The following is a 14,381-nucleotide window of genomic DNA, read 5'->3' as shown; positions in this document are numbered from 1 at the left end:
TGAGTGGTAGCCTAAGATGGCAAAGATGACCATCCAGACGTTGCTGTTTAACAAGTTTTACAAACGTTTTAAAGGAGATACAGATACAAATACTTTTGCAAAGAAGCAAAACAACAGCTAAACAATATTTAATCCAAGCCCAATAACATTGGCCTTAAAATCGTGGAAGATCGCATTCAAAACGTGGAACAGATGCTAAGCAAGATGATAAAAGTGTTACATCAACAAGAAAATCAACGACTTCACCAAGACGGGACTAAGGCTATATGACTCTGAACGGAGTAGTGAGGTAATCTATGTTGGAGTTTGTGGAAAAGTTATTACAGGACACTCCGGAGATTCCCCCAATCGACGGAGTTTGGCATCGAGAAAGCACACCGGACGCTTACCCCAAGACCTCCGGGGACAGGGAAGACAAGCCAGGCTCAATAGTTATCAGATTCCTATAAATTCCTGCAAAATCGAAGAAAAGATTCTGCTCAAGGCTTGGAGAAAGAAGTAGCTTTTGAATGGGAGACTAATACACTGTAGTTCGATCAAGACTACATCCCAGTGGTCCTGCAGAAGCATAACGAATATTCTGAAGGAAAGTGAGTTCAAGAAAAACAAGATCCACTTCCAGACTCAATTTGCAGCTAAACTGTGGGAGTTCTATGAAGAGGGGATGCGGCTGCACCAGACAGCAGAGGACACAGCTACAGACATGGAGGACTGAATGAACCCGGCAGCATAAGCACAATGAGGGAGAGCCTGGCAGAGCAGCTGTCCTGCTCTGCTTGGGAAGTGGTGAGAGGACTGAGACAGCGGAGAGAAATGCGAGAAGAACATCAGGGAGTGACTGTGAGCTTAAGTAAGACTCCAGAAAAGCTGTAAGTTGTGACAAACTATGCTGGTAAGCTACACAGAATCCAAAATAGACAGTGCTATGTTTTAATGTGATTTAGTCATTGCTCTATTTTATTTCATGTGTTGCATTCACTTCTCAGAATACCACTTCATAGAATACCAGTGTGTACTTGGGAGGAATACACAGGGAAGTCTTCTGTGTGATGACCAGAGACTTTTTTAATTTACTTTTTTGGGTGTTGCCGCCCACAGCCCTCAGGTGTGCTCCCCTACATTTCCACTGGCCCTTCTGGCCATGCCAAGTTGAACAATATCGTGCTGATTTGCAATTCCATTACCATTTTAAGCGTGTCAAATTATGCTGAGCTGCACCTGAGATGGGCCATCTCCGGAGTAGGTCCAAAGACCCTGGACCCGCCCTCAAACAGACTGCCGTGACATCAGAGGGCTTTGTCATCATTGATTGGTCAGAGAGAAATTGAACACCTCTGAAACAGAGCTGCTTACAACCAGGAAGGCCCTGTAGCGACACTTGTGAATGTTGTACTATAGTTGATAATCTAACCAGAAAAAAATTTAAATATTTTTCCCAGCGAATCTCTTAGTTACACTAATATTGTTAATGTGAAGCAGCCATTCTGAGATTTGTTGATTTTTTTTTTTTTAAACACTTTAAAAAAAAAAAAAAAAAAAAAAAAAGACAACACTGGTTCTACACAAACTGAGTAGAACCAGGCCAGTACATGTATGAAAAAAAAAGCTCAGCCCAGTGTCATTTACAAGAGCCTCCAGCCTTGGAATCACACCTTTTTAACCTATATTTTCATTTGTGTTTCTTTGTACAGTGAGTAGATCTGTCAAGTTTTATTTAGTTAATTTCAATGATAAACTAACAGTGATATATACACACGGGCCATTGTATCTGGTCAAACACATTAAAATTAAATCTTAAATGAAGAAAGAACAAGCCCATGTAGTATATTTACAGGGAAGTCATTTAAATGATAAGCATATTAAACTAAAGAGAATGGGTTTCACTAATCTGTTGCTGTCCTTATCAATCAGAACATAGAAGATTTACTATTCTCATCTCAAGTAAGCTAAATATTGAAATATTCCTGTATTCTCCTACAGGCAACCTATGCTGATAACAACCCTCAAGGTTATATAAATACTGTTAATAATCCATGGGTGAAATGGACTAAAATATGGATAACTGTTAAAAAAAAGAAAGAATATAGACTAGAGGGATGTATTGTAATTCTTAAATTGTGTGCATATGACTCAGGTTTTACATGTAATAAAGCGGATACTAAATTTAATACCTCAAAAATGGTTGAACAGCGATGAATATTTTATGAATGTACTACTGGTGGATTGTAAAAACAAATGGACATTTATAAAATGGAGATTTGTAAATCATAATTTGCTTCACACTGGGATAAATGTGCTAACTATGTAATACCCATAGGACTGATTTTATTTTAACAAATCAGCGATTATTGTGTAAAGAAAAGATCATGCCCTAATTGTTTTGTGTGTGTGTGTGTGTGTGTGTGTGTGTGTGTGTGTGTGTGTGTACTTCTGAAAAGTATTTGTGACAAATTTGTGACAAACATGAATGTATGATGTAGACATACAGCATCTGAAACACATTTTACGGAAATGTTTAACAATAAAGATCATTCATACTTTATATTACAGCATTTCTGACATTTGTGAAAAAAAAATCCTTGCTGTCAGCATTGACTTGATACTGGGTTTGGGTTTGGTATAAATGGTGCACCATGCGTACACCATTTAAACCAGTTCATGCAAAAAAGAAAAAAAAGAAAAAATTGATTTAACTTAACAAGCTTAACTTAATTACCAAAGTCTAAGAAAACTGCATCCCAGTAGTACATATTGTGGATTTGAAGAGTAACTCAAATGGCACACAGAAAACATCTGCTGCACTGCCTCCTAGGGGTTGAAACTTTCAGGCATTTTTCCTTGCTGGCCAAACCCAATCAGTGAGGTGGCAGCAGGTACTTTGTCATTGAAAAATAATAATAATAAAAAACACCTGCTTTGACATCATTGATTGGGTGTGGCCAGGAGTGCAACATGCCTGAAAGCTTCAACCCCTAGTTTTCTGGTAACCTTTGTAGAGTGCCCCCCTCCCAACTGAGAATCTTGAATGCCTCTGAATCATTCCCTGACTGACTGACTGACTGATCCCCCCACCCACTGTCGAAACATGCATGCGTTATCCAGCTGATGAGACAGAGGCTTGAATTATGTTTGGCTAGCTAACTGGACCGGACCCCCAAAAGGTAAGTCGCACTTCCAGGTATCGTTTGGTGTGCGTATTTGCTTGTATATACGGATGTGTAGGCATGTGTTCTGTTATGAATGACAGAAGTTCAGCAGCTGTATTGACCACAATCATAGTACAGTTTAATATCTTTAACTATTGTATTACCTTTTCACTTTGCTAAGTAAAAATAGGAGTGCATAGATGAAGAGACACACTTTTACACTCATGATGTCAGTTAACCAAACATAGCAAAGAAGTGAATAAGGCAAATGAAGATAGTTTTAGATAGTTACTGGGCATTGCAATATGACAATCACACAAGATGTATTCTCATAAAAATGCACTGAGAATATATTGCAATAGGGAATTTATATCCTTTGGGAGAAAAAAAAATGTAGATGCAACTAATTGGATTAGGCTAATTTACTAGCGAATTGCAGAGGACAGTACTGAAGCCCATGGCCACTCTTAGAGAATTACAGTTACAGGACATACATGCTTTGTTGTCAGCCACTCTGCTCAAACACATCACATGCAAGTATGCGAGATCAAGACATGCCTACAGTACCAAACATAATCTGATGCTGCACACTGAGCTGGTGAATGAGGACTGCTGGCCAAACCAGCCAAACTGATACTGTGCAACATCAGAGTGGGGGTACAAAGAGTCGATTTGTGGTATTGTAATGCCGACTCTGAGTCAACTCTGGAAATTGTGATTTGGTTACAGCCCTAGTTAATGTAGGACTAAGCAATAGGGGCATTAAGCAGTTTCATCACTATTTTCTACAGAGAAGCTATAAGCTGTGCAATTCCATATTCACAGATTACACATGTTCTTAATGCTGTAAATGCAACAGATTTCTGCACCTCAATGTCTCATCAAGTTTTCACTGATCCAGTTGCAAAATATCTTGTGCCAAACACACCTGAAAAGAGGGGCTAAGGACATTGTCTATGTCTATATCATGCTGGAAGTCAGCAGATAGAAGATTCATCATTTTTTCTGTCTTTGCTCAGGGAAAATGAAAGGGCCGCTGACTCACAACAGAGGGTGACCTTTTAAGTATCTGGGCTAACTAACAATTTGTGGGTGGAATAATATGTGTGGGATGGAGATGACAGGTCGCAGATGTTGGGGGAGGCATGTCCCCCCATCCCCTGTGCCTATCATACCCATGGATGCATATTTCCTCAGTCTCATTAAAACTGAACACTGATGTCTGAGGTATCACATGACAGACAGACAAATGAATGAAGACCAATCTGCAGCCCCATAAACTTAACAGTTCCTTTCTTTCTTTGCTGTCTTCCCTAACTCCTGCACCTCCCTCTGTCTGCTCTCTCCCACATAGAGCAGCTTTTTGCTTCACAAAAGATAATGACTCAGTATTGTTCCACTCTGTCCTTTTCTTCTCTCCTCTCTCCCAACACCTTTTTTCAGCTGTCAGGATGAAGATTGAAAACGGCATGACCCTCCCCGAGCTCCCAGAGCCCCTTTCCCACGCAGGCCTCCAGTTCACTGTAGCCACTGAGGAGGACTTTGATGACATCATGGCAATGAGTCAGGACATCTATGGAGGCCTTGACTACCTGCCCACCAGATACACCACCTGGTTGCAGGAGACCAACCGTACAGTCATACTGGCCCGCAAACAGGGGAAAGTGGTGAGCTCATGGTGTAAAAACTGTATTTCAGACAAGAGAGAATTAGGTAGGGGTGGATGCTTTTAATGTTTTGAAAGGTACACTGGCATAGATTTTCTCTGTGGCATGAACTTTCACATTATCTGCTACGTTCAAGTCTCTGTATACCCCTGCATGATTTGTTGGGTGAAAAGAGACCCTGAAAAAATGATACATGCGTCTAATTTTAAAAGATGACAGATCGATATTAGAAGATATTGATATATTTAAGAGATTCATTTGGTTGGTTGAGATTTTGGCTGGGAGAACTGTTTCAAAATGGAGGCCAATAATTTCAGCCAGGATGGGCCCACCACATGCAGCAGGAAAATAAAGGATAGGCAGTGATGCTCCTTGGGTTGCAGGATGGGGCAGATGACTAGATGGGTTAGACAGGATCATGGCTGCAGAAATTCTCTGACTATGTGGAATGTAGCCAGAGCATGTCGTCAAGCAATACCAGCTTAATATAGTTGGGCTCATGTCTTGGCCTCCTTACAAGGTGGAAGTTGCCCAAGGACTACCAGACAGCTTGCCCAGGGACTGCCAAACTGACCTGGTAAAACTAAACATGTTGTCAGGGTGAACTAGGAACATCTATTGAAGGACTCTCTCCAGAGGGGCTTTAGCTTACTCCTCTGGAGGAGCTTCCTCTGCATCCTGGGGAGGCTGGGGACACAGAATCCAAATAGACCCTGTTCAAAGCTTCCATCTTTGAAGCAGCAGCTCAGAGTTATGGCCAGATGGTCAACTGTTGTAGTAACAACCCAAGAACCCGATGTTGGACACCACTGGTTAGATAGGCTGTCAGACCAAAGAAGGAGGCCTTTGGGTTTGGTCAGCCCGACTCAACAGAGAGGTGTAAGCAAGTGTAGATGTGCTGCACCTTCAGTGGTTACAGAGGTGAATATTCAGGTGTGGGAAGGCCATGTAAAAGACATCATTTTGTCTAGGCTATCCTCAACTATGTAGAAAACACTTTGAGGAGCTCCTAAATCCAACAGACATGTCCTTCATAGAGGATGGAGGGCTGGATGATTCAGGATGATCATCACCCATCTCCTTGCTAGAAGCTGAAAAAGTTGGAAAATTCTAGAGTGGTACGGCATGGGAATAGATGAAATCTGCCCTGAAATGTTGAATGCTCTAGATGTTGTCCGGATGCCCCCTAGATACGCAGTTTGCAATGCACCCCACATTCCGAAACATGTATTCCATCATGCCTGTACATTCCAATGTTTTCTTCAGACATTTGACAGCTCATACAGTTTCAGGCATTAACCAGTTCACAGCGCTAAGACTTGCACTTAGACTCAATAAATGAGATGAAATCATCTAATAAGTGTAGGTAACATATTTTCTACTAATGAAAGAAAATGAGAGACCGACCTTTTAAAGGCCAGTGGAAATTGGACCTGGACGTAGAGTCAACATGGTCAGAGATACCACCTGTATTCAGTCTGTATGGGGCATATTGTCTTGCATTTTTTGAGAAAAAATCAGTGACTCCACTGGTCCAAATTTAAATTATCCCTGATCACAATCAGTATATAAACTGTATGTGACCACTGTGTGCAAGATCATGTCACATTAAGTCATATGTTCTGGAAGTTGTCTAAATTCTCGTCAGAATCCCAGTTTTAATAGTAAGCAAAGTCTTTTGTCTTTTGCCACCTTGGTGACTAGGCAAGAAATTATCATTAGATTGAACGATAGTACTTGCCCAACGTTTGCACAGTGCATCAGAGATACAGTATGATGCATTTCATTAAGTTAGGGAAGATCAAGTATATGGTCAGGAATTCACCTGATGAGTTTACATCAATATGGCAACCTTCTCTTACTCAATTCAGCCATCTGGTTGCTGGTATTTTTGTAGCTGAATAGACTGTCGCTTTTACAATTTTACAGTCATGGAATCTTGCATCTCCTTGTTGCTACCCAGATTGCTCTCGAGTCGGTGTGTGTGATTGACGATGGGGAGACTATGCTGGTGGAGGGCCTTCGTGTTGCCCCCCAAGAACGGGGCAAGGGTGTGGCAGGCGTCCTGCTGCGCTTTTGCTCCCAGCTTGTCAAATCCAAATTCCCAGAGGTCAAAGTCACCCGCCTGACTCGTGATGACGTGCTTGGACCTAAGGACTTCCAGAAGTATCGCCTCATTACAAAGCAGGTACCAGAATAAAATCCCTTTCTATAACAGCAATTTCTTAATGTTCCAAAGAATGGAATGGAATGATTTTCTATTCATATTGGTTAATGCTTTTGGCAAATACTTTTGGTATGTACTTTTGGTCTTTCTTCTGGTTTGGTCAGTGCTGTTAGTCTATGCCGATTGTCGATGCTTTTGGGTAGTGTTTTTGTTGTTGTACACCCGTGTCAGAGCATACCTTCACTTTCCCTGCACCATTTGTCTCTCCAGGGCATTCTGCTGGTGCGCTTCAGAGCAGAAGACCTCAAGCTCCGTCTCTCTGAGCTCGGTCCGGATGGAGACTTTCACTCCCCTTCCTCCATCTCTTCCTCTTCTTCCATCCCTCCTCCAGTGTGTCTCGACCACAAAGACATTCACCGGCTGTATCTGGCCACTGACCTGATGCACGGGGTCCTGCCCAATGCCACCATTGTGCAAGACTGGCAGCCATTCAAGCCGGTGCCCAGTAACATGGCCATTCTCCTGAAGAAGGAGATTGATTGGATGGTGGATGATGTTACCAGCCCCACCGTGGCCAGCCTCTGCACCTTCCCCTTCAGGGTGCCCATTGGAGATGACTGGTAAGTGTCTTCTCTGTATTTACTCAAAATGCCAAATAAAAGAACAAGTTTTGCGGTTTGCGTTTGGGACAAATACTATCAGCAAAATGTTTTGGTATGTTTTACAGACATGTATTATGTTTAAACCAAAGATATAATATTAAAAGAGAATGGTTAGAGACTTTGACCACGTGGTGCTTTAGTGAAAAGATGCCACATTGTTGAAAGTGTTCTCTATTTTAGAATGATAGTATATTATGTTAATTAAATGGTTTGAAGACAGCCATTGAAAAGTTGTGTCGGCCTGTTGGCTTAAGGTTAATCCATGTCTATGATACCAACTCAATGGCAGTTATTATGACTAACGCACGGTGTTAGTGTTTTGATAGAAATTCAACTTGCCACTCACTCAATTAACCTACTGTTTCCTAAACCAGGTATTACCTGAACATTGACATGTTCGGTAAAGACCTGGCCCTGGCACGCCAGCAGTTCCTGTGCCACTTGCGCCGCCACACTGCCAGCCTGAAGGGTCATGTGATGTGTCAGATGTTCCTGGACCCACCACTTTGGAAACCCATGGCCGATTTCTGCCGTCAAAATTTGGGTGTGGAACTAGTGAAGGAGTACACTGAGCAATGCGTTTGTGAGTCAGATGTTGTGTAAGAATAGGAGGAGGAGGTAAAGGGTTTGTAGGAGGAGCCAAAAAGATGTGAAAACAAGGATGTAGATAAAAATAGGAAAATCATAGGATATGGGCCCAAGTTAATTACAATTTACAGAAGCAACTCAAGCTTTCTCCTAAGAGGGAATGAAAACAAGAAAGCAAGGAACAAAATTGTGTCATTTCTAGAAAACATGACTCCTGAGGCTGCTTTAGACTTGCAGTAGGTCTGATTTAACAATATACTAACAAATATTCCTTAAGATGAGGAAAGATCTTAACCAAGTGATGAGCTCTGGAAAGCTTTCTCACGAATCCTTTATTTTGACACCCTCAGCACAAATTTATCTTATCTAAAAAACAAAAACAAAAACACAACAAAACATGCAAATGTTATCCTTTGAAGAAAAACTGCAAGCACACTTGGGGTTTCTCACGTCTTTCAATCCTGTTTTTTTTTTTTTTTTTTTTTTTTGTGTAAATATTAAGTATATACGTCTGTACACATTCTGAGTTGGATTGCTAAGTCTGCACAACTCGTAAGGCACTTTATGAAAACAATACAGAGAATTTGTGTCTAACTTGGAGTGAAAAGAATGAAAAAGGAATCAAATAGGGGTAATTTGCAGATCCCATCACTCTGATGTTGATATATGCATGTTTGAGGACCTTATTATCATCACCAACAAATCTCTCCAAAAACCAGATGAACAAAGCCTCAGTCTGTAACATTAACATTTAATCACAACTGACAATTTACACAGTCATACTCATCTTAGCTGTGGTCATTTTTTATTTGTAAACTTTTACTTTTCCTTATGTCACTAATTTAATGTTTTCACTCAACTTAAATGCTGCAGTAAAGTCTTAGTTAGAGATAGTTTTTATATTAACTGTTGAGGTTTTATTATTAATGTGCAATCTAGTCTTGTATACTACTAGGAAAATGAATGCTTACAAACTGCATCTGAAAATGTTAACCTCCAGTTCAAGCTTCATTCTGCAGGCTTCAGCTAATAGTGGGAGAAGGACTTGAATACAAATAATTATGCTCAGTATAAATAGACATACTTTCTATTAATCATCAATAATATTAGCTTGTAAAAGTCTTTTGAAAAACATCTGTCCCTCTGTGATTGTACAAGATCAGTGTTCAGTGAAGGCTCATTCATGCTTGCTAAACTGTCCCATCCAAGCAGCTCTCACAACATGTTCAGGAATAGATGACCTCTCCTAAACACAATACCGCTTACCTAATAGGCTTCATAGACTGCCTAAGCCACGTCATGGTCTCTTTGGCTGTGAACTAGCTTCATCACTACTGTAAGGAAATATCCATACGCTGTGCTTTGACTCTCTCCACCCTCTATCGTTCCCTTCATGGGCATCCTTAGCCAGGATGACCATGAACAGGGCATGACACAGCTCAAGTCACATTGGCCAAAACCCGAGATAAAAACTGGAACTGGAATGAATCAGTTCATCCATTCATCCATTCATTTTCCATACCTGCTAATTCCTAATCAGGGAGATGGAGCGCAGGGGCCAGCCCCAGCATGCACTGAGTGTAAGGCAGGGAAACACCCTGGACAAGTCGGTTGTCCATCGCAAGGCTAACACAGAGACCGTCAAACACAGGAAAGCCATGCAAACACAGGGTGAACTTTAAACTCCACACAGAAAAGATCAGGACCAAGATTCAAAACTTGTGGGGCCTTTGGGAGATTCCTTTATCTGTATCCTCACACCTGGCAACAGAAATAAGATATCGCCTATTGGTCTCTAATCTCTGAATATATTTCAGTTTTGAAACTTTCTGGCCGGATGCAACGGAGGAAGTGGTTTGCTTTGTTTCTTGTTTGAGATTGGACTTTGCATGGTTACTGTGTGGCTTTCTACGATTTCCAAACTCACACTATCTTGCAGAATCCCTGGAATACCAATTTTCCATTACCATAGCATAAGAAGTCATCACCAACATGGGAGGGATAGTTTAACACATGTATTTAATGATGAGGAACATGAGAATGAAGCATCAAACGTCTCCAGCTTTCCTCCGACATTGTCCCCCATTGCAAATGAATGAAGTGTACATTAAGCTCTCTTGCCAATGATTATTTCAAATAATGTTTGACCTGAAACTCTGTGTAAGAAACTATGTAAACTGTGCACCACCAAATGATGGGCCGTTATGTTTCATGGCCACAGTTGATGATTGATTTGATTGATTTGTTTGGGTTTGCAGGTTTTTCCAAAGAAAATTAGGCGCCCATGAGGAACTTCTATATATGTATGACGGACTTGATCGTTAGGAAGAGCGCTGTATATCATGGTTTTAATTCTTTGAATGGGTGCTTGAGAGAAAGTTTAAAGCGTGATTTTGAAAAATATTTTTTACTGCAAAATAACAAGGCAAATATCATGGTTAAGGAAATATCTCTGTTAATTCAGCAATTGGCATGATTATGAAAATTTGTGAAGCAGGTCTGCTCTTGGCCCTGGTGGCTTCTGGGTGGAGACCAACACTTCTCCTATTTCCTCATTGGCTGAAAGCGCACAAATATAATAGTGCACACTTTGACTGTGTCCATTCATGGTGAACATGCATCAGGAGCGGCGGGATAGTGTAGACAGATTGGGCAGTGCTTTATTAAGGCTGGTTTCACTGTGCGACCTCTGAGACAGACGACTGGTTTGTCATGTTGCTCATCACCACTGATCTTTAATATACTCTGGATGGCTAACATATTAATATAGCCCACTAAAGCTGAAGCCACCGGAAGTGAGTCGGCCGCCGTATTGGTACGCCCAAACAATCCACAGGTGGTAATAGCATCAGCAGAGAGCTTCAAATCCATGTGTATTGACATAACATTTTTCTGGCAATAGTGTCTAATAGTGTCTCTAACTAACGTGTTTGCCAGTGGCTAACTTACCTAAGATATTTTGGTTGTCAAAAACACTGGTTATCATCTATCAATAAAGGTCGCAGATTGTCTGAATCTTGTCATCTATCATAGCGTTAATTTAGCAGCTAGGGCTACCAGCCAATGAGCTCCCTCGCTACTACTAACTTAGATCTGTCCACACATGCTAAAGGGAACAATTTATCAATTGTTTTACAAATATGATTTGCTTTTGTTCTGTCTGTGTGTATTGAGTGGGATGGCACGTATTACCTGTCTGTTAATAAAAAAGGTAAATTAAAAATCCAACGTTTATTTTATTTTTATTTCCTTCGATAGTGCTCATAGCTGGGAGACTGTATCCTGAATGGGAATCTTTTAAAGGTGAAAATGTCAGCCAAGGGCAGCCATAGGTTTAGTCATTAAAATGCCCCGGTTATAATGTTACAGAGTTGGGTGTACCAATATGGCGTCATGATGGCTTCCGTTTTTATTACATCATCAGCAGTCCAGTTTATATTCTGTATCAGCGTCCATCATCAACTGTTGTAACCATGGATACATCACCCTACGCCCCCATTTAACACGATAGTTCCCTGTTACCATCTGGATTGATGACACACAAGAGTTTGTCCAAACACTGTTGGCTGGACTGAGTTTAGATGTTGCCAGCCATTGGTTTACTCTGAAAATCTCTCATTTACTATCCACAAATCACTGATTTGTCCATTTGTCTTAAAATCTATTTTTATTTTTTTGTTCAGGATCTACAGTCTTGACTGTCTTTATGATACAGGATACCCAGGTTTATATTTAGGATGATCTAGAAATCTGACTTCCCATGAACAAAAATGTGCGTGAGACTTTGCACCACAGTTTAGACCGATCAGAACTCTGTATGATGCCAAATCTCCTAATGGTGGCGCTATAGCATGCCTCTTAAATTAAAATATTTGAAAATTAATTAAAAACCAACTGTGGGAGCTGCAGCTTTGCAACTTGTGGCAAAATCTAGGTCCAACATTCATACACTGCCACATTGTAAAAACTCTGAAATTTTCAAAAATTTTATTTTTCAAAAATGTATCACTTACAAAATGCAAAAACTCTTCTATCACATCACAAAGACAAAGAAAAATCATGTTTGGTTTTGCAATATCTTAAAAATCTGAGCACATAGTCAACAATATGACTGCAAAAAATACTAAATAAATATTGGTCCAATCTAATCCAAAATGATAAATACAATATTGGAGCAATCTTCCTGTTGGTGGCATTATCGCAGACATCTCATTTTTGAAATCAGATGTAGGTGCTTCAGCTTTGAAGGCAAATGTTTTATATAGACTTGGAAAGAGCTCTAAATGAATACAAAAATCCTTTTTCTCCCATAATTACTAAAAGACTTAGTCACTGTATTGCTGCTTGCAGCTCTACTACTGATATTAACCTTTGGAGTTCAAAACCAATATTTTTTTCTTTTTCTTTTTTTTTTTTTACTGAAGCTGTCAGAAGTTTTCAGTAATTAATTTTTGTACCAAAACTCAGTATCTTTAAAGGCCCCATGAAATGGTCTCTTCCTTTCTTGATTTTACGTATTTCCTGTTGAAACAGGAAGTTTGGGCGGGACACGGAGCAGGGAAGGATCATTCACAAGTGCAAACCAACAGGATCTCCGTTTGGAGAGAAACACCACGTTATTTGAAGGGATCAGGTGGACAAGAGTGGTGTTTAAAAATTTGTGAAGGTTTTATTGGTTGAAATTTTAATTCCTTGCATTCACTAATGCAGGATGATGTCACTAGATGTCACTTCATGGGGACCTTAAGTTTTTCTTCGTCTTCTGCTTCATTTTTGAAAAGCTGCAGAAACAGTATTCAGGCAATCAGGGAACACTGTAGTCTGTGAGAAACCAGAGAGCATACCAGAAAGGTGTGTGTGTGTGTGTGTGTGTGTGTGTGTTGGGTTGGGCTTTGTGCATGTGCATTACAGTAACAGGTTTATACTGTTCCCACAGTGGATGCACACACACACACACACACACACACACACCTGCTCTCACAGAGGTGTATCTCCTTTCTCATGGTCATACGAAGTCTTGGTCATCCACTGACCTCCACAGTGTCAGCACAGTGGAACACACAGAGGACACATACCTAGTGTCATTAGAGCCTATGAACCTGTGTGTGTGTGTGTATGTGTGTGTGTGTGTGTGTGTGTGTGTGTGTGTGAGTGAGTGAGTGAGTGAGTGCGTGAGGGAGGAGTCTGGTTGCAGAGTCAATAGGGCTAGAGTGTTACTTACAGCCACCTGATACTCAGCAGCAGCAGCCACAGACTCTGGGAGTGGACAGGCTGGAGGCCAGCAAAGGGCTGGGAGGATGGGGCTTGCTGTTCAGCCATATAGTGCAGCATTTAGTCCACAGTCCTTATGAAAAATGTGAATGGAATCTGCCAGTCACACAAACTAGATATACCACATTTTATTCCACTGAATAAAATACATCAGATCACATTTATTTATTTTTGGCCTTGTCAAATAACCATTTTGACAAGGGGACTACAGCACCTGTCTGTGGCAACTGTAACAGCACCTAGAAAACAAAGCTGTAGACTTACAAGAATTACAAGCCAACATATGAATAATAGTAATTCTAATAAATAGAGCTGCAAGCAGCAAATGGTGGGGCCAAGCACCTCTATTAGTTAAATTTCATGTATTAGGTAAAATGTAATACTACACGATATCATCTTTCATATCTCTACTGCTCTTACTGCAGACATGACGTGCACAATGTTTCTACTGAAAGGACTCTGCCATTAAGTCGTAGCCATTTTAAGTAATAATGTTGCTATAGCGCCACCTATCAGCCAAAAAATGTGCCACTAAAGGCCACTAAATTTTGTAGGCTCCCTCAGACGCAGTACCTGCCCAAACAATGTGTTCAGGAGTTATGACACTGTATGTATGATTTAAATAAAGCCGAAGAACCCCCTCCCCCACATTAATTTAAACTTTGGCCCCGGGAAATTTAGGGGAAGTAGTGAAAAAATGGTTTTGGACACAATTCAAAATGGCAGAATTCCTAGGTAGATGGAAAGGGTCTCGGCCTGATTGATTCGTCTTTACCCGAGGAATCTAAAAAGAAGAGTTAACTTATGGCTCAGGAGCTGTTAATCAAAATGTAAAAATCCTTATTGTAGCGCCACCATCTGGCCAGGTGGTATACATTTT

General features: G+C 40.7%; 1 protein-coding gene across 1 annotated transcript in view; it reads left to right on the top strand.

Annotated features, from left to right (window-relative positions):
* The window catches only part of nat16 (N-acetyltransferase 16), a 30,290-nt gene extending 21,872 nt beyond the window's left edge, over positions 1 to 8,418 (top strand). The window contains exons 2-5 of the mRNA XM_030075883.1: positions 4,590 to 4,813; positions 6,777 to 7,001; positions 7,251 to 7,600; positions 8,017 to 8,418. Coding sequence (XP_029931743.1) covers positions 4,598 to 4,813; positions 6,777 to 7,001; positions 7,251 to 7,600; positions 8,017 to 8,245 — 1,020 coding nt within the window. The 5' untranslated portion in view covers positions 4,590 to 4,597 and the 3' untranslated portion in view covers positions 8,246 to 8,418. The remainder of the gene's footprint in view (positions 1 to 4,589; positions 4,814 to 6,776; positions 7,002 to 7,250; positions 7,601 to 8,016) is intronic.
* Positions 8,419 to 14,381: the final 5,963 nt, after the last annotated feature.

This window comes from Myripristis murdjan, chromosome 18, assembly GCF_902150065.1.
Source record: "Myripristis murdjan chromosome 18, fMyrMur1.1, whole genome shotgun sequence".
NCBI classification, from domain to species: Eukaryota; Metazoa; Chordata; class Actinopteri; order Holocentriformes; family Holocentridae; genus Myripristis; species Myripristis murdjan.
Note: the sequence above shows the minus strand (reverse complement) of the source record. Positions and strands in the feature narration are given on the sequence as shown.